Genomic DNA, 24723 nt, shown 5'->3' with positions numbered 1-24723 from the left:
CCTGCTGCTCCCTCTGCCTATGTCTCTGTCTCTCATGAATAAATAAATAAAATCTTTAAAAAAACAAAATAAAATAAAACCAAACCTCAGGCTCAGATCCAGCTCTAAATCAAAACTGTTTCAACTTGACCCAAGTAACGACTATCTACAATGCTGGCTGCTGAGGTGGGTGCTGGCGGGTGAACAAGATGGACATCATTCATCACTTACCCACCACCCATCCTCTGTCATGCCAGAAACCCTTACCAATTCATCTCCAATTCATTACTGAGTCATATCCACTTGGCGATATCAGATCCAATCTTTCCTTCATCTCCCCTGACATATACATTAGGATGCATTTGCCTGTAAGTAACAGACAGCTTGGCTAAATGTGGCTGAATCATAGAGTGCAACAACCACTGCACAAAACAGAGGTCTGGAGGTGGGAAGTTCCAGTTGATGAGCTAGCCAGTGGAGGCATAGCTCTGGATGCACAAGTCTGTGGCTGCTGGCCTTTTCCCTCATGGCTCTAAGAAGGCTGCTGAAGCTTCAGGCACTATCCTTACACAGCAGCTCCCTCTGAAGCTCCCAGCAGGCCTTCCCATAGGCTCCCTTTAGGCCAAGTGTGGTCACAGCCACTGCTGCAAGGGAGGCCATAGTGGTATATTATCTGGCAAAAGAAACTGGACCAGATTCATCACCTGACGGTGGGCGCACAGGAAAGGGCACGTGACTATTAGGCACAGAGCTAGCAGTCCCTTCTATGCCTGCCATTCATCTGAGAACTACTGCTTCCTCCTGACCACCATCCCACCCTTAACACCTTAAAAGTCAATCAGATTGCATCATTCTGCCTGAGGCTCTTTAAGGATATATCATTGCTCGGGATAAAATCTGCAACTCCCAATAGCATGCCTCCAAGGCCCCATGTGGTATGGCCTCTTGTCTCCCGCTCAGCCTTATTTGTCACCATTTGGCTCCTTTTTGTCCCTCAAATGCAACAAGCATCAAGCAATTTTTTTTTTTTTTTTTTTTTTTTGTGCATCAGAACCTTGTGAAGGGGTCATCTCTTCATCTAGAACATTCCTTCCTCAAACCTTCATGTGGCAGACTCCTCACACGTCAGGTCTCAGCCATTTTGAGAACTTTCTCTCAGAAAGTGGATCTGCCCTATGACCCAGCAATTGCACTGCTAGGGACTTACCCCAAAGATACAGATGCAGTGAAACACCGGGACACCTGCACCCTGATGTTTATAGCAGCAATGTCCACAATAGCCAAACTGTGGAAGGAGCCTCGGTGTCCATCGAAAGATGAATGGATAAAGAAGATGTGGTCTATGTATACAATGGAATATTACTCAGCCATTAGAAACCACAAATACCCACCATTTGCTTCAATGTGGATGGAACTGGAGGGTATTATGCTGAGTGAAATAAGTCAATTGGAGAAGGACAAACATTATATGGTCTCATTCATTTGGGGAATATAAAAAATAGTGAAAGGGAATAAAGGGGAAAGGAGAAAAAATGAGTAGGAAATATCAGAAAGGGAGACAGAACATGAGAGACTCCTAACTCTGGGAAACAAACAAGGGGTGGTAGAAAGGGAAGTGGGCGGGGGGGGGGTGACTGGGTGATGGGCACAGAGGGGGGCACTTGATGGAAAGAGCACTGGTGTTATTCTATATGTTGGCAAATTGAACACCAACAAAAAATAAATTTAAAAAAAGTTTCTGTAACACTAACACCCTCCCCTTTAACTTCACAAAGCTTAGCATAGTTTAGAGTGCATACCGATTTGCATGACTATTTCTTTTATGTCTATCTCCTCAATGAGAATATAAGTGTCCTGATAGGAATCCTCCCTGGTTTATACACCACTGTAACATGGCGGTGCTCTCAAAGCCTGATGTGTAGCTCACACTAAAGAACACTACTGAAGTCAGGGTTGGTTAATTAGAGAATACACAAACTGGCCCTTGAAAGATGGATGGCCTAAGGGGAAGAGGAAAGCTCAAGGGTGGCAGTGGATAGGGTACTTTCGGCAGGAAGGCAAGGTCCAGGACACTGGGCCCACTAAAGCAGAGGTCTTGGCATGAGATGCTGACCCTTGAACATGTGAAATAGACAGATGCAGGGCCCTTTTACTGCCATGCTCAGCATGTTCCTGTAGGACCCTGATGCTCCAGCCTTCAGCTCCCCAGTAAGGGGGTGTCTGGCCAGCCTGGGTGAAGGAGCTCACCTGCCTGCCTGAAGAGGACAGGACCCAGAGGTGGGCTTATCACACACAGCACTGTCTCTTTTCTCCCCCTTTCCCCCCACCACATGATGGCTGTGGAGGGAGAAGCTTGGTAATTCTTGGGTTAAACACTCAGTGACATCCAGGGCTCCTTCCTCAGTCACGTAATCAGTAGAAGCTGTGACTGCCACTGGCCCCCAGCTTGGGAGGGGAAGATGGTTACTGTGCATTAGCCCTGATGACCCCAACTTGGCAGTTCACCATTTATTACATGGACAGTGGCTATTGAGACACCCTCCCTCCTCCTAAGTGCTCTTCTGCACTCATTCCCAGTGTTGAATGAACTGGGGAATGCAGCCCCAGCTCCATAGTCTTATAGTCTGCCCTGCCCCCCGACCTGAAGCATGAGTCCTAGATGCACAACAGGCTCTCAGCCTGGTGCCTTATGATCTATGAAATGCACAGTCCTGCCCATTTACCAGGATACTGGCTTTATGTGCCCCTGGATTAAGAACCACAGCGAGGCTGACCCCACACAACTAGACAGGCCCCAATCTCCTGACCTACAGTCCAAACGGTCCACTCCATGCTGACTGCACAGACCTGCCTGATGTCCCAGAGGCGGCTACTCAAAGGCCCCCTGGTGCCATGGAAGCTGCTGATACCCCACTATGGCAGCAGAACTCGGAGAACCCAGCATGAAGCTCTGTCCACCTGAGCAAATGCAAAGGCCTTCCACAGCAGAGCAATCAGGGAATGTGAGGAAAAGTGTCTCAAGGTGGTAATGTACTGAGCTGCTTTGGGCAGGTATGCACAGCACTAAGACCAAAGGTTCACAGATGCTGCCCAGCCAGCATGACACTGCTGCCCTCAGTCATCTGAAGTAACCAACACAGGGGAACCGTGACTGTGTTCCCTGTGACTGTGACTGTGTTGGCCTCTCTCACCAGACAAAGGCACACAGGCCACCAGCTCCATCAACTTCAAGGGAGTCAACTCACTCTGCTCTGACTTACAACTCCTGGCCCATGATGAAGTTCTAGAAGCTTCCTGGTCAAGCCTACATGAGCATAACCAAAGTTAGGCATTTAAGGAGAACCACAGAGTGTTAATAGAGAAAACCCTCAGGATGGTTTGAAGAGGAGCAGAAACATTAACAAGGACACTCATGGCAGGGCAGGGCTGAGGCTGCAAGGCAGCTGCCTTCTGACCCCCTCAGAGTGATCTCTACATTCTACAGAGCCCGTCGGATGAGGGCCCAGGGCTGACAGTAGGCTAAATGGTAGCAGATCCTCGTGTGTAACATAACTCTCTCCAGATATGGATAGAGCTGGAGGAGTAGTAGTCTATGCCAGGGATGCCTGTGAGTGAAGTCCAAACCCGCGGGGGGAGGTGGGTGGGTTAGGTACTGATGCCAGCGATGACTCGAGAGCAGGCAGCGGTGTGGAGGAAGCCAGTTTGGACTGGAATAGCAACAGCACGCTAGCCAAGAAGCTCTAGAAAGATAGACAGGTCTGACTGTCCGGAGGCATTTTCATAATGTCCATCCCAGGCTGGCCACTGGGTTAGCACACAAGAGACTGATAGGGAACACTTCCATCAGGCTGAGCAATTCAGCAAAAGCTCAGGAAGTATTGGGTTTTGATCGAAGGTTTTATTATTTAATGAAGCTACCTCATGGGTAACAGTAACACTAAGAATAGAGATCGATACAAAAGTAGATTTAAAAATACACACACTTGCACATACAGAAATGTATCTTAGCAGGAGAATCGAAGCTGCTTGTTTATATTGAACAATGCCAGACACAGGTGTTTTGACTCTGCCTGGTGACCCAAATAGGAGGCTATCACTCTGTCTCCCAGCAGCTAGGTGCAAGAACATCTGCAGGAAAGAGGAGGAAGGATTCGTCATGGCAAGGTAAGTCTTGGAAGGCAGCCACTCTTTCCTCCCGGCACTGAGAACTCTGTTGGCACCAAAAGGAATTTCAAAGTTGGAAGCCCTTCCCATCAGAGCACAGATGGAGAGCCCGCATGTCCTAGGGGGGAAATAATCCAGAGCAGTCTTTAAGATAAATACTTCCATCGGGGTAATTTAAGTGCTTTGTATCTAGCGATGGCGTGCCTCATTATTTCCAGCACTGTGTTATGTTATGGCCTGTGTTGCTTTAAATTCTGAACTCGTGCCATTTATCAAAGACAAGAAAATCCTAAAGGCACACTACTTATCATCAGATAATCCAATGGAAAGTTTAATTGAGGCTTCGGTGCAATGCTTCTTGGCAATAACCCCCTGCTTCTAACTCTCTGGCCGATTCTCATTTCATTAAAGACATTTCCCAGTGTGCCTGAGCTTCTTACTTCCTAACCCGGCCACTGGAACTCCGCAGATGATAATCGCCTTCTTACAGGAATGCACGGCACCTCTCAGCTGCTTGCCTGGCCGGGACGGGAGACAGGGACCCAGCCAGTTACTGATGGAAGACCTTGTTCCCTTCTCCAAGGACAGTCTGTAATCACACCATAGTTTTCTAAGTGTTTCACCAGCTGGGATTAAAAGCTCTTCTCCAGAGCTGACGTCACACAATGAGTAATTTCCCAGCATGCCCCCCACTTTCTCAGGGCAGGAGGTGTTTGGAATCGCTTGTTTGGCTGGTCAGGTGTAGGCTTTCCCTAAACTCCCTAAATCTTGTCCAAAAGGGTCTTCTCTTGTCTGCTGCTGTCTTGTGAGCTTTGAGTATACATTTTCTGGCCTCAGAATCAGCCACGATTTTATTATGTAATCCTATGGTAATCCCCTGGAGACTTTAATGATGTATAGGAATTCCTCATCAGTTTTCTTCTTTTGAGCCCAAATTTGGGCTGAGCACAGAGAAAAAATCCTTGGCATCATTCTCCTTCATTAGTCTCCATGTCTAATTCCTGAACCTTCCTTCTACTTATAAATTACACTTAACTCCAGTACTTAGTAAGTCAGCAAAAAAGAATCAAAGAGACCTTAGCCCCACTTGAATTGTCTTAAGAGTCAAGACTTGTTTTCCCTCAGCTGAAGTAATGAAGGAATTTATGCTCAGAATAAGATAAGCAGAAAAACTGGATTGGGCTGAGGATACCTAGCCAGAAGGCAGTTCCAGATTTCACTGCAAATTTCAGAAGGCAAAACTTTCCCAAACTGGGCCAGTATAGCCAAAGACTAGCATGGGATGCCAATGCCTCCAGGTGGGACCCCTGCCAGCAGTGTGGAGTCAGGACAGGAGGCGTGGCTTCTCCTCTGCAGCCACCTCCCCACTCCCAAGCTGCATCATCCCCCACTAAAGGCAGAGGTGACATTCAAGTCCTGGGCGTGGAGGCATCCATGAGCTTTGGAAGCTGAGGGAGATGAAAATGGTGCCAGATACAGAAAATTCTCTGCTATTCCTAGACCAGCATCAAGTCCTGTGGAGAGGCTATATGTGCTCACAGTATGCCTGTTCTCTTCTTAATCAAAAACATGCTGATAGGACATAGATGCTATGTCAGCGGTACCACTCCCTGCTTGTGCTGGGAAACCTAGTGAGGCCACAAAGAGCTATGTGGGCCAGTGCCAGGCCAAGAGTTATCAGAAATGTGTCCTTCCTCCCAGTGCACGCCCTTCTAGCCCACTACCATCAGCTGCTGCCAAGGAGTGGTAAGGGTGACCCAGGCTAACATGGACTGAGCATGCCTTACCTGCAGACCACACGCCAGGCCTCATCTCATCCCACCCTCACAACACTTCTGTGCACAGACACTGTTTCCCTTGCCCTTAAGAGCCACATTTGAGGCACCACATATTCAGCCAATTGCCAACGGTCTCACAGGTAGAAGGGCCACCTCAGGTACGCTCCACTGGAGGTATACCTTTCTTAACCTTCCAGGCCCACTGCATTAATTCTTAAAACTGGAGCTATCTAAATATTTAACAAATATCAGTTGCATATGAAGTTCTTTTATGGAAGATTCACACATTGGAAGGTTATATTGGGCATTTATTTTTTTTTTTGAGAGAGAGAGAGAGTGCACACATGAGTGGCAGCAGAGAGGGGCAGAGAGAGAAAGAGAGAGAATCCCAAGCAGGCTCCACACCCAGTGCCAGACCCTGACACAGGGCTCAATCTCATCACCCTGAGATCATGACCTGAGCTGAAATCAAGAGTCAGATCCTCAACTGAGTCACCCAGGTGCCACTAGGTATCTTTTTTAGAGATGCTGAGCTGGAGTCAAATGGAATGAAAACTTCCTAGTGGCCCCCCTTCCATGAGCCCTTAATCTCTCTGAATAACACTACCAATTTACCTGTTCAACAAATTCATTCGTTCAGTCATACAATAAATGTTCATGGAACCATCATATGCTGGGGCTGGGAATATAATGGGGCCGTGAAGACAAAAAGGTACCTTCTTGGGGTGTGTGCTCCTGCTGTAGTGGTCAGCGGCACATAGACATAAACAAGTGATTTGGGGTACTGATTAACACAGCAGGGAACAGAGAGGCTACTTCTGCTTCTCTCAGATGCTATTTGAACGGAGACCCAAAGGAAGGAGAGAGTGAGCCATCAAGACAGTGGGAGAGCATGCTGGGCCCAGCAAGAACAAGTGCAAAGCCCTGACAAGGTGGCAAGCTTGGCAAGAAGGAACAGGTGTCAGGTGCAGGTGACCAAGGCCATGGGCACTGGGAGGTGAGGTCAGTAAGGGAGCCAGGAGCCACATGTTCTGGGACCCACAGGATTGTGGATTTTATCCAAAGATAAAATCCAGGCCTCCAAAGGCACTGGAGGAGTTTAAACAAGGAACTCACATGATCTATGTTTTAAAAGGTATTGTCTGATTATCATATAAGACTGAGTTGTCCAGGAGACCACCACGGAGGCCTGGAGACCTGACAGGTGAGGGTAAATTGGCCTGGACCACAGGGAGAGCAGGTCTGATTAAGAATCTATGTTGAAGGCACAGCAGTGGGGAATGGCTGGTGGTTTGGAAATATCAGACGCCTTCTGAAACACAGACCATACAATGGCCAGTTGACTCCCAGAAATGGCTAATAAAAATCACAGCCACCATTTTCCACGAGGCAGGCAGGCGCTGTGCCAAAACCAATTACACTTGTTCACCTACTCGGTCCTGAGCACACTGCCAGGCAGCAGCCACCCCCATCACGACTGCACTGATGAGGGAGAAGGGAAGAAGCCTGAGGCAGGCCACACCCCAGTAAGCAGCAGAGCCAGCATGCCTCTGGAGCCCCTCCTTTTGCTTTGTGGGCTGTAGGCATCCTCCCTGCATTCATAGCTCCTTCTGACTTCTCACATGCAGCCCGTACAGACCTGGGCGTGCAGGAAAAAGACTCCTTGGCCCAACACAGTGACTGTCTTATTGATTTCATTTTCCAAGATAAAACAAAAAAACAAACAAAATAAACCTCTTGGGGTTTCCACTTCATCTCAAAACTTATGTTTACCTTGGCAACCGGAGCTCTGTGGCAGAGGAAATGCTGTAAGCAGCCCTGGAGAGAGGCCGGGCCTGGGGTCTCCTGCTGCTCCCCTCACCCTGCCTCCCCAGAGCCCTTCCACTTCAGCAGCAGCTGGCCCTGAGTGGGGAGAGGAGGGAGTGGTGGGCCACCCCCCGACTGCTCCTGAGGCAGCCCCTCCACAGCCCCGGCACAGCTGTTTGGTCCCGTTTGATTCTGTAACCAAGGGGTACCAGAGACACTAAGGAAATATCTAGAATAGTGTGACACCAATGAGAACTTGAGAGAGGAAACAGTAAGTTGAATCAGCTCTTCCAAAAAAACAAAAACAAAAAACCACTGATCAGTTTCATAGTGTTAAAAACAAAACAAAATGAAACAAACCAACCAACCCCTGGAATGCATGGGAAAAGTAAAAGGAGCTTTATGATGTACAAGCACGACCTTCTGGCAATTTGAGAAGGCGGCCCAAGTGGCCCGGGCAGTGAGGCTGAAAAGCAGAAGATTCTCAGCGGGGGCAGCCAGAGAGTGGTGGAAAAGGAGAAATGCTAGAACCATTTAGGGACAGTGTATTTAGGGACAGTGTCTTCCTCAGCAGGAACAGGATGAGAATTCTATTTGCCAGAACATTTCGAGCCTGCTCCGGGAAAGGAGTCAGCAGTGTGCCTCCTTGGTTCCTTTCCTGCAGCTGCTGGGCATCTATCTAGCTTCCCTGAGCTGGCAAAGATCCCCCACCCCCCACCCCGGTGGAATTCAGTCCTCCTGTTTCTCTGGTACTGCCAAGGCTTAGATCAGGGTTCTCCAAGTTGAATCCACACCAGAATCTGGAGAGCCTGTGAAAAGAGACTGTACAGAAATGCAGATGCAAAGGCCTCAGGTGGTGCTGAGGATGTGCATTTCTATCACCTTCCCAGGAGGTGATAATGCTGTGGTCAGAGATCACCCTTTAAGACACATTAGTTTTGAGTGTCTCTTTTCCTCAACAGCAGCACTGAGGGCTTTCGGGTCCTCTTCTGACACCTGTTGGGGGCAGGGGGCACTGAAACAAGGCCACCAGAGCCTGTGGAGATGGGGCGTTTATAGAGAGTTCTAGGCCCTCTACCTACGCTGTCTCATTTCCTTCCCACAACTACCATGTGAGGAGGAATTACAATTATGCCCATTTTACAGACCAGGAAATGGAAACGTGAGGACAAGTGACCTGTCTAGGTTTCCATGGTAAGCAGAACTAGGATTCTCAATATTTTGAGAATGCAGGAAACTTCCACTCCCTCTTGGCTCAGACTCCAATCCAAACTTGCAAGCTGGGCTCTCTGGGCGTCCCCAGGCCTCCACCATCCTGCCCCAAAGTCTGCTTCCCCCTTTGGCACAAGCATGACGAACTGGGGATCAGGCTGGGCCATGCTTGCCAGCTGTGCAACCTGGGGTAAACTCAGCATCGGTTCCTCCATCTGTGGGGACCTGAGCATTTGACACAAGGTGCTGTCACAGCACCTGGCAGTTGGGAGAGCCGCGATAAGCATCGGGCCCCTCAGCGTCCACCCTTTGTCTCAGCTGTCCTGGCTCATACTGTGACGCCTGCCTGCGGAGCCATCACCCTGACTTGTTCTGAGGCCCTGCCCCAACGCCCTTCCCAAAAGGCCCACAAAGTGATAGGACAGAGGTGGCTGGGCACAAAGGCCCGTGCCAACTGAAAGGAAGTGACAAGATCTGCAAAGCACGCACCATCATTAGGGCTCACCATGGGCATGTTCTCATGTGAGGCTCAGAGCAGGCCTGCAGGGGGATGTCGAGATCTCCTACAAGCAGGAAATGGAGGATTGCTAGGTTTATTAAGTGATATGCCCAATGCCAAGTAAACAGCAGCATGAAGGAACCAAACCCAGGTCTGACTGCAGCTGAGAGGCCGAGGCAGGAGTCCTGTGTTAAGGAGAGCAGAGGTGGAGCAGGCCAGGGACACCCCGCTTGTCTCCACTGTGAGATGGCTGCTCACCCTGGGGACCCATCCTTTGCCCTTAGAGATTAATACTCCTGGCACAGTTCACATCAACACTTCTAGAAGCCTTGGCCTGCTGAAGAGATTATAGGTGAAGAGTCTGATGGCCAAATGTCACCCTCTCACCAATGTCTTTGGCCACTGCAGCTAAAATCTGAAGTCCTGCCTCCTCAAATTCCAATTCCCTATTTTTCCTCTTTAAAATTTACCTCTACTGCTACTCTTGAGTTTACTTTTAGATGACACATGGCCATTCTTCTGCTAAAATGTCAGTGCCACAAAGGCAGGGACCTTGGTTTTGTGTGTCCAGTAACTCCAAGCTTGGAGCAGTGCCTGGCACATTATAGGTACTCAACGACTATATATGAATGTAAAGCCTAGAGAAGCAGAATGTCCGCGAAGACAAAGGTCTGTTCTGAAAATAGTGCGTGACAGAGACAGGGAAAAGAAGGCCACACGGGTACAAAGAATGATGAGCAATTAATACTTGCAGAAAGAGAAAACCAAATGGGCACAGATGTGGCAAGAGAGGAGTTAAACCCTCAGGCTTTCCAGTGAGTTCCTTCAATGCCAGTTGCCACTCATTAATGCTAGAACTTCAGACAAGAAATGTACCTTTGGGGAGGGGGGTCTCAGTTTCTCCATCTACTCACAGGAACGATGATACTTCACTTAAAAGGCTATTGAAAGGCAAGATATAGTTAAAGACTGGAACTGAACTTCCTGGGGTCAAGTGCTGGCTGTACCACTTAACAGTGGTGTGTGGCTCTGGGCAAGTTTGTTATTGCTCCATACCTCGGTTTCCCCATATGTAGGATTAGCAGCACTTCCTTAAAGAATCAGGAGGATTAAATGAATTAAAAGCAAGAAGTGTTCAACCCCAAAGTTCTTGACAAATGGTGGCTGCTCTCATTTGCAGCTCTATCACCGCCAGACAACAGGATGGACACCATCTGTCCTCTAGGGACTTATGTGGGGAGACACCACACCACAAGGCTCTGTTGAGAGCAAAGCTCCTCCATGTTCCGAGGGGAAATTCAAAAAAAGCTTGGATCTGGGCACCACTCCCAGGACTGTTGCCTGCCACTGCCTGCTATGCACTGCATGTTTGTGTCTCCCCCAGAAAATTTGTTTATTGAAGTCCTGACCCCTGGTGGGGTGCTTTTAAGAAGTGGGAGACCTTTGGGAGGTGACCGGATTTAGATGAATCATGGAGGTGGAGCCCCCATGGTGGGATGAGTGTCCTCATAAGAAGAGGAAGACAGACCAGGGTCACTGGCTCGGTCTCCACCAATGGTCATCAGCAGGCTGGAAGGCTGGATGTCAGCAGACCTCGGATCAGCTGGCACCTTGATCTGGGACTTCTAGGACTCCAGAATTGTGAGAAACAAATGTCTCTGATTTAAGCCTGCCAGTCTGTGGTGTTTTGCTAAGGCAGCCTGAGTTGGTGAAGACAATGCCCTTGACCAATAAGAGATGGAAGGGGACATGAAGAGCTAGAAGAGGCTATTTTTTTGTGGATGTGAGCAGAGAAGAGAGTCCTGGAGGAGGGAGCCCCTAGTGAAGTGCTCTAGAACCACAGAGGCTGGCATCTTGTCTGCATGTGGATGTCTACTGAGCCACCAGGCTTCCTGACCTGCCTAGTGCTACTGGAGTGAGGTCCAGGGCACTGCAGAGAGAAGACCAATGTGGCCAGGAAGAGGGCGAACAAGCACATATTGCCCTTAAGTATTTGACTTGACAAATAAATCAGATATGATTCCCACCCATCAGGGCCCTACTGCCCTCAGAGCAGGAGACAGTAAACCCTCTGGAGAAATGTGCCCTACCCTCAGGATCAGCCCCTGCCCTTGGCCAGTGAAGGAGGAGGTGGTCTTCAGGTTAAAACTTCACTGAGTCTCTCTTCCCCTCAGTCATAGCAAGGCCTAACCCCAGAGCTCTGGGTCAGGCCAGCTTATCAATCAATCTGCTCCACTCATACTGGGCTGGGGAAAAATGCCAGGGATGGGTGGTCCAGTGGTTATAGGACTCTTCCTCATGACCTCATGCTACTGCTGGCAAGACACAGGACGGGCTCTGGGACTTGATCAAAGCAGGGAAGCTGCTGGTCCACATTTAGCCCACCTCAAGAGACCAGAGCTGGGCAGCACCTGTGGGCTCCCCAGTATTCAGGACTATTCTCAAGGAATAGCAATCTTTGTGTATCTCTTCCCTCCTCAGCCCTGAATACCTTCAACCAAGGAAGGAGTTTCCCTCAAGATCATGGTGAAGTCTGCAGAGTCGCTGAATATGCCACCCCATATTGCGCCATTTGGACATAAGGAATATTTTGAGCTGAAGGCAATTCAGAAGCAGATATAAGAAAATCTCTCCATCCTTCCCCCATTTGCCTAAAAGCAGGACGTATACTTGTAAAAGTGTCCCTCTCTCCTCTCCACAGATGTTAATCATCAGAGAGAACCCTAGATCCTTCTCAGCCCAGAGATGGCATCCAAGGAATCTGTATGTCAAAACTGGCTTAAACTAACCCTTATCTGGTCCCTGATCTTCCTACAATTTGTCACTACAGAAACCCAAAGCCTTTTGCCTCTGGTCACTTCTTTAAAAAATTTTTTTTTTTAAAGATACTCTATAAGCCTGAGTTCTAACCACCCTTTCAGTTACCCATCACTGGGTGCTCCCACGTGCATGTGCACTGCCTGTGTTAATCAATTTGTTTGCTTTTCTCTTGTTAGTTGGTCCTTTGTCAGTCATATTTACAGGGACCCAGCCAATGAACCTGAGACTGTAGAAGAGTAATAGGTTTTCCTCCCCTCCAACTCAAAGACTGCTTTTTAATGCTTCATTGGAAGTCTGCTCAAGGTTCTGGGATTTGTCCCTTGGGGAACCTGACAGACCCATTCTTCCAATCTGAACATGGAGATGGTGCCATTGCCCTCTCAGTGTTCACAGGGATGGAAGTCCTCACTGTGCTGGGACTGCAAAGGATCTTCAGGGCACAGTCTTACATGTACTCAGCCTTTGGCATTTCTGGTCATCGGAGATTAAGTGCAGTAGCTAACAAAACTCTGAATTTCATAGTCACTATATACTTTACTTCTCACTCACATGGCATCCAATGTTTTAGGGATGATGGCCGTGGCTCCCAGGTGGGCCTTAGCCAGTCATCTATTGAAGAAAGAGCCTCCAGCACTGTTCATGAAGGTTTATAGGGGCTGCACCTAGAAATCACTTCCACTCTCATTCTCACTGGACAAGGCAGTCAGTTAGCCACAACTACTGCCAGGAAGGCAGGGAAATTTATCATTCAGAGAGAAAAAAATATGCGTGGATATTAGCTAGCAGTCTTTCCATAATGCCCTAGGCTGTGTTGGCAACATGTTCTAACCAGAGCTTGGTCCCTTCCCAACCAGGGCTCGGTCCTTCCCAGCTAGGATTTAGTCTCTCCCAACCAGGCAGGATTCAGTCCCTCCCCAACTAGGACTCAGTCCCTTCCAAACTAGGATTCAGTCCTTCTCCAACCAGGATTCAGTTCCTTCCAAACTAGGATTCAGTCTCTTTCCAATCAGGACTCAGCCTCTCTCCAACCAGGACTCAACCCCTCCCTAATCAGGACTCAGTCCCTCCCCAACCAGGACTCAGCCTTTCTTGTGCATCAATGAAGCCCCCTCCCCCTACAATAGCGCTTATCAGGAATTTCTGATCCAAGTTATCTATGCCAGTAATTCCTAAGGCTGTTTGAATCCAAATGCTAAATAACAGCCAGGCCCAGATCTGGTGTAACAGAACACACCAATAGACTGGCCTGACATAACCTCCTCTCCTTGTCCTGAAGCACTCCTAAGTCTTAAGCTGCATATTTATAGAAATTGAGCTAGAAAACTCAGAGCCAACTTTCAACTTCATACAGGGGGCCTGGGGGTTCTTCAATTTAAGGAGCTCACAAAGACCACAAGATTCTGATAAATTGCCTGAAATACACAAGCAACAAACATTCTTCCCCCAAATTGTAGTTCTTCCTCTGGAACGTCACACACATCCTACCCTGTGCTTAATTCTGAGTACCAACCATATGGCTTGAATGTGACCAACCCCAGCTCTGTACACCAGCTCTGTACAGTCCTCCAATAGTCAAGCAGTCACTGAGAAAATGAACTCTTGGCTCCACTGTAAAGTGATGAGTTTTATGCCACAGACGATGGCCCAAGCAATAACTTTACTAAGTCTCAGTGCCTGCATGGTCCAATCTGGCCCCAGGATCTAAGCCAAAGAAGCACACCTAGGAACTGAGGAAACTTGCAAAGAGCCTCTTACTCCCTACTAGTTTCTCTCTTAGAATATTAAAGAAGGCTCTACAGTTCAACCCCTTTACAATGCTTCTTAGAATGCTCTCTTCTCTCTTCACTCTCCCCACCACCAACCCAGAGCCTGATCCTCTCCCAGGCTGTACAGATTCTCCCTCTCCTGCCCTGCCTGCCATACCCTGCATACTACCTATGGTCCTGTAGTGACTTATATCTTCTCACCTCCCACCTAGCCTCCCAGAGAGAGAAGCATGAGAACGCCTCTCCCTGATAATTGTACTTTTCCCATCCTGACCATTTCTTCTAAAGGAAATCTTTGAGGGGGCATCTGGGTGGCTTAGTCAGTTAAGCATCTACCTTTGGCTCAGGTCATGATCCCAGGATCCTGGGACTGAGCTCTGCATCGGGCTCCCTGGTCAACAGGGAGTCTGCTTTTCCCTACCAGCTTGTGCTTGCTCTTGCTCTTTCAAATAAATAAATAAAATCTTAAAAAAAAAAAAAAAAAAAAAAAGGAGGAGTTGGAGGAAAAGCAATCTTTGAGAAGAAGGGGTAGTGAATAAAATTCATAACCTTGCTCTTTGGTCATCTCTAAAAAAATTGTGGCAAAGTACATACAACACAAAATTTACCATTTTAATCATTTTTCAGTATATAGTTCAATAGCACTGAATATTCACATTGCTATGCAACCATCCTCACCATCTATCTTGAGAGCTTTTCATCTTTCCAAACTGAAATTTAATACTCATTAAACACTAACCCTTCATTCTCCCTCCCCTCTAACACCTGGCAACCATTATCCTACTTTCTGTCTCCATGATTTTGACAACTCCAGGAACCTCACATAAATGGAATCATACATTATTTGTATTTTTGTAACAGGCTTATTTCATTGAGCATAATGTCTTTAAGTTTTATCTGTTACAGCATCTCAGAAAACCCTTCATTTTTAAGGCTAATATCCGTGCACACACATGCATACACAAGCACACACACACATATATGCATATTTTATCTGTTCATTGTTCAGAGGACACCTGAGTTACTTCTTTGTAAATAATGTTGCGATGAACATGGATGTACAAATACCTGTTCAAGACCCATTTCTTTTGGTTATATACCTAGAAAAGGAATTCCTAGATGATATTTTGAGGAACCACCATACTGTTTTCCATAGCAGATGAACCGTACCTTCCCTCAGCGGTACACAAGGGCTCCTCTTCCTCCACATCCTTCCCATCACTTATATTTTCTGGGGTTCTTTTGGGCAACAGCCATCCTAATAGATGTGACCAATTATCTCATTTAACCTTCAAAATAACCCTGAGTAATATTCCCACTTCACAGATGAGAAAACAGAGCTGGAGATTTTAGATGACTCACACAAGGACAGTGGTGGAGGTAGGACTTGAATGCATATCTAGCTGCAGGGCCAACGCTCAGACCACTGCACTAAGCCAAGCACGGCTCCTGAGGGTGGTTCAGTGTTCACTGTGGAGGTGATGGGGCTTTAGGAGTGGTAAAGGGATCACCATGAGGGTCACACTGTAAAGAGAGCAGTGGTGGGAGCACTTCTCTGATTCTTTGTTCTCACTGGACCAGCAGCAGATGCAAACCCAGTGCCCCCTGACTTCTGCCCACCCCTCAGGCTCTCAACACTCAGGAAGCACACAGGTTCCAAGAGTGCTAAAGAACTCACAATTACACAAAAGGCATCTCGCAAGGACCTAGTTTCCTGTTTACGATTCTATTCCCTATCCTTGCCCCCATTCAAGGAGGGTTTCTTGTTGTTGTTTCTAACAAAGCTAATAAAAGGTCGGAACCGCTGAGAATTGCAAGACTGGAGGGAGAGCCATGCAATGAGGTGAAGCATCCCACTTCATTCCAAGCTAATCATAAAGCACTCCCCTGGCCATGAGGAATGGGAAGACAGGGGGAATGACCAAGACATGAAGACAGATGGCCTCGGTCCACATCATACTGAGGCTCATGATCAATGACAGGATGGCCAGCTATGGCCTGACACCCATGTCACCACCACCTTGTGCACAGGGCCACTTCCACTGGAACATCTGTGTCAGAGTCCCCTTCAGGCCACCTGAGCACAGAATCTGAAAAGGTACTAATCAGCAACCTTGGGGATACCTCTTCAGGAGGTATCCACTTTCTGAGCCGAACATAGAAGGGAACTCCAAAGCCTACATTTGAAGGCCCACCACTGGAAACCCTGCAGGGGCCAGGCTCTTTCTTATCCAGCCCTGTCTTTCCAGCCCAAAAGGCAATCAAGCATGGCTGTGTTTTCTTGGTCTCTTTATAGTTCCAGAATAAATAGAGTTGCACTCTCCAAAGAGCTGGCAGAAGTATACCCAATGCAAAACATACCCATGTATTTTCACCATTTTAAAATGCATTTCGGCTATTATATAACCTTAAATATGACCCTGGCACGAGGAAGAAGAAAAGTTGAATTTGGTCCCCTGCGGCAACTGGTTTTAGTGGGGATATCCTGCCAAGTCCCAAACAGAAACCTTCTGCCCTGGGTTCTTGTGTTGTCACCAGGGCAGGCAGGCCTTCTCAGGGCAGCTCCCTTCTAGAGAGCTTACAGAATTTTGTGAGTCCAAAGGAAGCCCCTCTAAACTTGAAGGTACAGGAAGTATGCACACTTACTAACACTTCCACCATAGGTGTATGCACTTAGGCATTTGTGTATGTCAGGGTATATATGTACATATGTACATACACGCACATACAAATTCATCTTTTTAAAAAAGATTTTAATTTATTTGAGAGAGAAACAGAGCACACAAGCAAAGGGGAGGGGTAGAGGGAGAAATAGACTCCCCATGGAGCAGGGAGCCCAATTTGGAGCTTGATCCCATGACCCTGGGATCATGACCTGAGCTGAAGGCAGACACTTAACCAACTGAGCCACCCAGGTGCCCCCTCATTCATTCATTATCTTCAGTCACTATCTTCAAGTCATTCCACAGGACAGCCATACAGTGGGAAATAGGCAGGAAACTCCCCCCAGGGCTGTCCTGTGCTTGCCAGCTTCTGTTCTCCTTAGGCATGGTAGCTCTTATGAAGGTCTTTTAGAAGACACTCTCCAACATCCAGACACAACTTATCCTTTTTGAGAAAATACTCTAAATCTACATTTGAAGCTGAATAGGTGAGGGAAGAAGCCAGCTTACTGAAGTATATATTATTTAGCTTTCCCAGCTAATTTATGTTAGGTGAGAAATCAAGCTGAGTTTGTAAGGACCAAAGGCCCAAAGTTAACAGAAGGCAATTTTCCTAACTCTCTTAGGAGGATGGCCTATTTTTTTTTTCTTTTTTGATTGTATGAGAAGACAGCACTTCCCCAAACAGTCTGAGTCCCTGATTGCTAGATGCATGCATATTTGATTTCCAAAATTGAAACCTTTCATAAAACCTCACAAAAATCACAGATCATGGTCAAGATCCTAACTATAAATACCAAAATAACTTCTGAAAAACAGATGAACTTGCTGAAGACCTCAGGTCATCTGATTTAGGACAACTAACAGATCATTGATTGTTAAGCCCTTCTCTTCTGGAAGTCTCTCAGAGTAGACACAAAGGACATAATGTGGGTAACACCTGGCCCTGAAGCAGCATGTGCTGTGCCAAGCATGAGGTGGGGTTAGAAGGAAGACATGTCAGAACTTGTTCACTCAATGGGATAATTGTCCTTCAGGGACAAACATCTGAGACTACTTCTGACAAATAATTCTGAAGCAAAACTGAACGCTCACTTCTGTAAGGTCACAAGGAATAACAAAATAAAGCAAGCAAAACCAAAGGTTAGTCTCACTACCAAAACTCTTGTATTTTTATCTCAAACAGTACTTTCCAGCCTCATTCAGCAAACAGAACCTATGATCCTCTACAGTTCAAAACCACCCTCACAGAATGAAGACTTACTAACACCATGAAGACACACACAAAAAAAATGTGCACTCTGAAGGAAATTCCCCAAAAAGATCTACACAGTTTTTCTGACAGCACCAGGACTGGAATAACCAAAGGTCCTCCAGAGTGATGAACGTGGAGATCATCATATACAGCCAGGGGGTAAATTCTGATGTTTTTATACATACAAAGTGGTAAGACTTTTTTGCTTAAGCCCTAATTGAACATGACATAGTTCAGAGCTCCCCCTCCTTGACACTATTATTTAATAAAAAGCCAACAAGTGCAGTTAGGACACTAGTCCCACTGTCCCTCATCTCTCACTGGTTCCCCAGCAAATATTCCTTCTGTGGTCCCATGATAGCTGGCCTGAAACAGACTTCCAAATCAGATATGTCATTCCTAAAAACCTTCATCTTGGTGGGTGATGCTCCTTCCCTTGCTTCCTCCCTCCCTGACAGAGCTGCTATGTGGAGTCAGTGGCCACATCCATGAAGCCCCCACTGGACTGCTCAGACCTATGAGGGAGCTCAGCACCAGTGCCGTGGGCCACACAGAACCCACTCAAGTTCAGAGACAGCCATTGGGCCCTCAGTCCAGGGCAGTAGGGCTCTAGCACCTGGACCAGTGTCAGAGCTCCTCAGCGGCATCTCCCTGGCCTTCTGTGTGAAATATTTCACAAAGTCGCTTAGCATTTCTATTGTCCTTTGGGCAGAATTATCACATATCACATCCCTTGGCTTGGCAGCAGCGGGGGAAAAGAGGCTCTTCCATTAATTAAAAAAATGAGAGCAAGGAAAAATATAAATCCCAATAATTAGAACTAAAGAACTAAATTCATGAAGCTTGAATAGAGTTGTTAAAAAAAAAAAAAAGAAATTGGCACAGCTCAGTTTACAGCTAAGTGTGGGAAAAGGACAGATGCCACGTAACTGAGATGTCTGGTCATCCGGGTGCTCAGGTACTACCTACAGATGCCCAGAGGTGTGTGTCGGGAAGAGGAATGTGAATGGCTCCCATAGATCTCGCCTCTTCACACTGTCTCATCTAGGACAGCTTTTTCCTTAGGATGGTGGCAGGAAAGCAAATGACTCAGGATGAAGCAATTCAATGGAAGAAAAGCCTACACCCCCACAAAGGCAAGGTCTCAAAGGTAGAGACCATCTAGTGAGGGGGCAGCTGCTTCTCTTAGCAGTGAAGCTGTTTTTCCAGAACCTTCTGCCTTAAGCATTGCCTTTTCTCTTGTGTGTGTCCTCCGGGGTGAAGATCAGCAGAACCCCTGTGGTGCTATCCATTCTGCTTCCATAGTGGCCCAAACTGACAGAGCTGGGAGGGAGGGTCCATTAGGTACAATTGTTTTAAGTGTGTTTACTCATTTGTGCAGGCCAGCTCTTACCCAGAGTGGTGGAGCTTAATGAGGCCTCTCACTATCAATAGTCAGGACCACCTTTGAGTTAGTGCCATGGAAGACCCCTTGCCTACATCAGTAGGACCCCTGTAATGTGCCCAGATAGTATGCTGCAGATATGTTGGTTTCTCATATTTCAATATTTACTAAAGGGTCAGGGATGTAGTGGACACTGGTGGTTGTGGAATGTCTAAAACCCATCCTTCCCCCTGGCTAAAGCACACTGACCCTCTCTTTGGAGAACTCCTTCCCATGCATTGTTGTGGAAAGTACTATTGTGTCTGTTCCCCCCACCCCCACCCCCACCATAGAAGGCAAAAGAGCCAGAGCTTCCTTCACCCCTGTGCAGGTGGGTTGAGGAGCTGCAGCTGTAGGCCACATGACCTAGGCAGGACTGGGAGCCAGTGACCAGTGAGAAGCAGTTGGCTGTCAGGGCAGATGGAGGCCATTCCCCACAGGCCCCGCTGCTGACCTCTGCATAGTGTCTGTGGCCTCACTCTCTGAGGGTGCCTAGGGTGCTGTGTTCCAACCAGATCTTCCACCCTCATGGGCAGCCCCCATTCAAATTTAACTTTGAAATCTATGTTAAGCTACTTTTTAAGACAGTAATTAAAACGTTTACAACAGCAAGTTACCTTTGAGGAGGATAGTGGCTGGGAGAGGGCATGAAGGAACCTTTGTAAGAGGCCAATGACATTCCATACCTTCATTTGAGTAGTGATTTTGAGGGTACTGGCATAGGATTATGCAGCAGCGTGGATGTACTTAATGTCATTGAACTCTACACTTAAAAATGGTTACAATTTCATGTATAAATTTTGTTACATATTTTTTAACCACCATTTAAAAAAATAGGTTAAAACAGAATTCAAAATGCTGCCTTAAAACTATTTCAATAAACAGGAGATAAACACACTAAAAAAAAACAACACAGGCATAAATTAAAAATCCACCAAGATTTATACCCTTTACTGTATATAAATTATACCCTAATCAAACCAAGAAAACAAACAGAAAACACTATTATGTGCCAAATTATAAAACCCTGGCAATCCCCAAGCTTCCTTGGTTTCCCAAGGTGGCATTTTATCTCATTTTCTGCAAAACTGGGGACACAGCCCCTCCTGCTAGAGCCTGACCCTGAGATTTGAAGGCAGCTGTTCAGAATCTCTTAGCACTGGCAACAACATATCTATGTGATTCAGATTATTTTTCCATTCTGTGGAATCAAAACAAATATGAAAATAAATTAGATGTTGGAATGACAAAATTATAGAGTTGGAATACAAATACATGGTAGCCAGGAGTTAGGGAAGGGGAGGGAGAAGGAGATTTCACAGAAGCAGCCCAAGGGAGCTACTTGGAGGTGATGGACCAGTTCTGCTCCTGACTGTCCTAGTGGTTGGATGACTCTACATATGCAATAAAATGGCATAGAACCATATGTAAAAACATACCCTGAAACGGGTTCATGCAAAAACCAGTGAAACCTGAGTAGATCTGTAGTCTAGCTCATCATACTGTGCCAATCAATTTCCTGGTTTTGGAAATCCACTATGGTTACATAAGATGCAACCATGTGAGGAAGTGGGGTGATAGGTGTAAGAGACTTCTCTGAACTTCTTTGGCAACTTTCAGAGATTCTATAATTACTGCAAAATAAAAAGTAAAAAAAAAAAACCCACAGAAATAAATTGGATGAGACTTCTATAACCCTAGCTTTCAAAATTTTCTCTTCATGGAATCACCATTGTTCTTATGAATTGACTTGATAGTAAGTACTAACAAATTATGACATGTTAAAACCAAAGCACCATGTAAATTTTTTTTTTTTTTTTTTTTTTTTTTTTTTTTTTTTTAAGGAAGGGATTCATTTCCTTTGTAAAAGCTGAAAATCACTGAGGTATTGGAAAGAGTATGCAAGAAGGAAGTACGAGACAGGACTGAGCTAACCAGCTGTCATATAAAGAACGATTACAGCTGGTCCATGCAATTAAAAGATTTTGTGGAGGAAATGAGACACACACACCTGGGAGGTCATGCAAGGACATAAGATTTCCACAGCAGTGCACAAAGTATCTAAAGAGGAGTGTGTTATGGACTGAATTGTGCTCCACTCTCCTCAAAATTCGTATGTCAGAGTGCTAACCTCTGATGTAAATGTATTTAGAGACAGAATATTTAAAAAGATACTTAAGGTTAAATGGGGTCATGAGTGTAGGGTGCTAATCTGACTGTTGTCCTTGTAAGAAGAGTGCTCAGGACACAGACACACTCAGGGAAGGCCATGTGAAGACACAAGGAGAAAGGAGGTATCTGCATGCTATGGGGTGAAGCCTCAGGAGAAACTGCCTGGGCCGATACCCTGATATTGGACTTCCCATCTCTAAAACCATGAGAGGATAAAGTTCTGTTGCTTAAGCCACCCAGCCTATGGTATTTTGTCATAGTAGCCCCAGCAGGTGAACATAAGTAGCAAGGTGATGTGATGTAGGAGAAAGAAAGAAGACAGAACTAGCTGTCTGCTCTTCAACAGGGGATCTGAAATAGAGTACATAATCACAATGAATGGTTGATAGGAAAGATATACATTCAAAAGGAAATAAAAGCCAGCTGTACATCACATGGAATAAAGCCATGTGATAAAATGCTGAGTGTTCAGAAATGCTGGAATTCCTTCATCTGCATTTATTCATTGATTTGTTCGTTCATTCAATTAACAGTGGTGACTGGGCCTTGCAAGCCCAGTACCAGGCACCAAAGGACACAGGACGGAAGGGCAGAGTATGGCTCTGGCAGGTACAGTCTTCCAGGGAAGGCATACAGGCTTGGGCAATGGGATGGGGCAGCGTCCCCTCAGGGGTGAGCATGGCCTTGGAGCAGAGGTGCCTCCCCAGCTCAAGTAGAAAAGCTGACTTGTGAACACCAGGAAGGAGTGGCCACTCATAGAGACAATACCCACTTCTGCAGCTCTGTCAATTGCTAGAGATCGACATGTGCTGGCCTAGCCCCAAGCCAGACTTCGACAGGTGAAGCCCATATCACGTTGAAGCTCATTTCACATTGCTTCAGTAGTGTAGTGAGTCCTTTATGGAGAGAGCCCCCAGGTAATGGAGCACTGATTGGCTGGTTTCTGATGCTCCTCTCACATTTGTTTAGGGGATGGATGAAATAGAATATATAAAAAAATAAAATCATCTTGTAAGCTCTTTGATGTGCCATGAATGCTAGCTATCATTGTACTAGATTTTGAAGGGCCTTTTAAGTCACCTAGTGCAAAATGATTGCTTTAAGGAGATGAACTCAAGGCCACCACCTGGCTCGTAAGTAGCCGAGCCAGAGTGAGGGCTCAGGATTAGTCCACTGCTAGAACTCCCTAGGAAGCACAGGTTTTTAAACATTTGAATCCTACAATAATATTTATTTGTCAATCCCATATTGCTTGCCTGCACTTCTAGGCACATTGTATTCAGAATCTTGCTCTTGGTGGTGCTATATTTCAACCTCCTGGCAAATAAAGGTTCATGCCATAGAAATCAACACTGGAATCCATCTTCATGTTTTCTCTGTTAACCAAGGACTCCATACCTATGCCCAAAAATTTGTTCCTTATTTTTTTTAAAGATTTTATTTATTTATTCATGAGAGACAGAGAGAGAGAGAGGCAGAGACACAGGCAGAGGGAGAAGCAGGCTCCTTGCAGAGAATCTGACATGGGGACTCGATCCCAGGACTCCAGGATCATGCCCTGGGCCAAACGCAAGCACTCAACTGCTGAGCCACCCAGGCATCCCCCAAAGACTGGTTTTAACTGGAAACCTATGACGTGTCAAGAACAAGCTAGATACCAATAAGGACAGGAGAGGAGGGAAGATGGCAAACAGGGAAAAGCTGGGGGAGGAAGTGAAGGTAGAGAAGAGAAGGAAAGGGAAGAAGGAAAATGTGCCTTGTCAGTGCTGCATGTTGGTGTCAGAACCATGTGACCAGAAAACAATGAGCCTGGTGCTCAGGCTGGGGTAGAGACCAGCTTCACACCCATATAGTCCCACTTTACCTCTTTGGACACTTGGTAATGATCATTGGCACACGTGAGAATAAACCTGGAAGCTCTGGTCTCATGCCAACTGTGTAACTCAGTGGGGTCCCCCCTCCTGCATGAGTGACCAAGAGGCTCAGAACCTAATGTGGCTCTAACCACCATCACCTTGAGGCAGCCTGGAGGTGCCCCCCGTGGTTTAACTTTTCCTATCTTCCTTATTAAGCATCTGTCTTGATGTCCTCTACCCTAAGCAACCTCAATATGTATCCAGGGGGGGATTAAAAATTGAAGTCAAAGAGGTCAAAGAACAAATTTATAAGAAAAGAGGCAACAGGAAAGGCAGAGTTTGAGAATAAGCTCCTCCAGACTGGAAGTGTTACCAGGTCTCCAGATTATCACAGGGTTCAGCAGCCCCTTAAATTATTATTCTGCTTCTAAACTTACCAACCGTGTCACATGGTTCATCTTTGTGTACGCAGAAATCGGTCCTAAAAAAAACAACAAAAAAAACAAAAAAAAAACAAAACCCAGACATGGTCAGGTGTATGTAATATCCTCCAAGACTAGGAGAAGAAAACATTGTCGGTTAAGCTTGATTGGTCATCCTGCACATAGCAATGTTACTGCTTCAGCTGTCATAGCTTATAGCAAAGAACAACTAGTCATTTGTCAAGATTAACCCATTCATGTTCCCAACTGGTAGGCCCATGGCCCTACCTAACAGCCCTCCTTTCATAGCTAAACTACTCCACCTAACATTCTGTTGCTGGGAGGGCTCCCTCCAACAACTGCAAAAGTTCTGGAAGATGTTTGCAAGTCATGCATCAGAGCCAATTATTCTTCAATATCGTCAAACTATAGTGACTTCCCCAAGCTACTTTATGTGGGCAGCGACGGGTTTTTTAGATGCTGAAGTGACCATGTAGCACTTAGAGGAGAAGACAACAAAAATTAATTTCTTTAAGTCATATCCTTTAAAGCTTCCTAGGATCCCTGGGGAGGGGGCTGTGGCTGTTGTGTGAAGAGCAAATATGCTCAAAAGCTGGTCCAGCCCCAGTTCTGCCAGTATAAGGGGTTCACTATGGCCTCTACCCACTTGGCTCAGGGACCTTCTTTTCCAAAACCAGAGCATTCCCAGAGTTAGGGGCTGAGCAGATCACTGGCTGCCTGGAACCGGGTGAGGAGAACACTGGCCTGGTTCCCCCACCCCACCCCAGGGTCCCATGCTCATTTACTCATGGGGGCTCATGGGGAGATGACAGAAAGTGCCCACTCCCTTAAACTCCTTCAGGTTTAAAAGCTGTGTTCTGAAGCCACTTCTCATTTTACTTTTAAAG

General features: G+C 46.5%; 1 protein-coding gene across 2 annotated transcripts in view; it reads right to left on the bottom strand.

Annotated features, from left to right (window-relative positions):
- ADAMTS17 (ADAM metallopeptidase with thrombospondin type 1 motif 17) overlaps nt 1-24723 on the bottom strand; it is a 326554-nt gene that overhangs the window by 218273 nt on the left and 83558 nt on the right. For both annotated transcript variants that reach the window (XM_072737129.1, XM_072737130.1), the window contains exon 7: nt 23831-23874. In XM_072737129.1, the coding sequence (XP_072593230.1) occupies nt 23831-23874 (44 nt within the window). The remainder of the gene's footprint in view (nt 1-23830; nt 23875-24723) is intronic.

This window comes from Vulpes vulpes, chromosome 14, assembly GCF_048418805.1.
Source record: "Vulpes vulpes isolate BD-2025 chromosome 14, VulVul3, whole genome shotgun sequence".
In the NCBI taxonomy this organism is placed as follows: domain Eukaryota; kingdom Metazoa; phylum Chordata; class Mammalia; order Carnivora; family Canidae; genus Vulpes; species Vulpes vulpes.
Note: the sequence above shows the minus strand (reverse complement) of the source record. Positions and strands in the feature narration are given on the sequence as shown.